The sequence below is a fragment of the Perkinsus marinus genome, assembly GCF_000006405.1.
Source record: "Perkinsus marinus ATCC 50983 genomic scaffold scf_1104296950200, whole genome shotgun sequence".
Classification (NCBI taxonomy): domain Eukaryota; phylum Perkinsozoa; order Perkinsida; family Perkinsidae; genus Perkinsus; species Perkinsus marinus.
Window position 1 is genome coordinate 1 of NW_003209714.1, and position 1,275 is coordinate 1,275.

The 1,275-nt window shown below is 53.8% G+C and overlaps 2 protein-coding genes across 2 annotated transcripts; both read right to left on the reverse strand.

Moving 5' to 3' along the window:
* Window positions 1-92: 92 nt before the first annotated feature.
* Pmar_PMAR001653 (hypothetical protein) lies at window positions 93-507 on the reverse strand (the record flags this gene model as incomplete). Its single annotated transcript, XM_002778262.1, has 1 exon — window positions 93-507. A coding segment is annotated over one exon (415 nt), but the record flags the coding sequence as incomplete, so codon positions are not given.
* A 184-nt stretch (window positions 508-691) lies between these two features.
* Pmar_PMAR001654 (hypothetical protein) lies at window positions 692-1,150 on the reverse strand (the record flags this gene model as incomplete). Its single annotated transcript, XM_002778263.1, has 2 exons — window positions 692-904; window positions 956-1,150. 2 exons carry the CDS (start codon window positions 1,148-1,150, stop codon window positions 692-694), a joined length of 408 nt encoding a protein of 135 aa, XP_002778309.1.
* Between the last annotated feature and the right edge of the window lie 125 nt (window positions 1,151-1,275).

Consider the following 1,275-nt stretch of genomic DNA (forward strand, 5'->3'; position numbering starts at 1 on the left):
TATCAGCCTATTGGAATCAAGGCGGGACAAGCTAGAACAGGCTTCCCTTATCGAAAGAGAGCTCATGGCCATAGCACACCCGGCATCCTTACGCATCTGCTCGTCGTACTGTATAGCGACCACAGTACCAGCATTCCTCCCGGTCAAGGGCGATTTGAAGCCAGCAGCACTGATGCAATGCATGACGTGGCTATACACGTCGCCGAAGGCGGCACCCTGTAGCAGAGCTACCCACAACCACGACATAAGTGCCTGGATGAAGCCCCCAAAAGACCTGTCGTCACCAACGACGGCGAAGAACCATATGTCCTTGTTGAAGAGAGTGGAAGGATCCTTGTCCACCTCGCCGAGAGCACATTGACGAATGAGCGATCGATCCATAGAATCCATGTCAACTTTCTCGAGGCGCTTATGAAGGGTAGGCCAGTGCCATTTATTACCCGACGAGGACTTGCCACTCGCCGCTTTATTGAGGAGCTTCACTAAGCTCGTACCAATGGCCTTCATGAAGGACTTCTCTGAAGCAGACTCGGTGCGAGAAGGCCGATTGGGATCGATGGCACCACCGGAGACACCACTCTCGTCGACAATCTCGTCATCACCATCGTTATCGTTATTGCCCTCGTTACTGCCATTGTCGTCCTCGTTGCTGCCGTTGTCACTTTCGTTGTCCTCAAAATCGTCATCGGATCTAATATCGTTGAAGTGTCTCTCGAGAAGACTCTTTCTCTGAGACCCATCTGAGATCAATGGTCAAGAACGATTCCGGCACAAGAGTGAATTTACCGGCTCGAGAACAGGAGGAGCTAGGAGCATTCTTTCCACCGGTCCTATGCTCGGCTTCCGCCGAGCCCTCTGAGGGTCTCTCTTTACGCATCTTTGAAGGGCGAGACGATGAGCGCGTCTAAGGGGAACAACTTCCGCGACGAAGTCAAAAGAAAAGGGGGGGCATTACCTGACGGGGCTTAGTGAGTGCGGCTATGCCCGCCGCATCCTGAGATGGTTCACCAGAGACCGTAGGGGCCTCGCCGGACTGATCAGCAGCTGCAGCACCCTCAGAGGGCTTGCCTGGAGCAACAGTATCTCCTGAGGCCTCGGTAGGAACTAGAGCTTCCTTGGGTGGCCTGCCAGACTTTGTAGGCGGCGACATAGAGGTCTGATGAAACCTGAAAACCCGAGAGGGACGATGACAACCTTAACCCAGGCTTGCAAAGCAAGAGAGGAAGAGAACTCGAAAGTTCCGCATTTGAGAGGCCCAAGGGCCGCGAATGTATG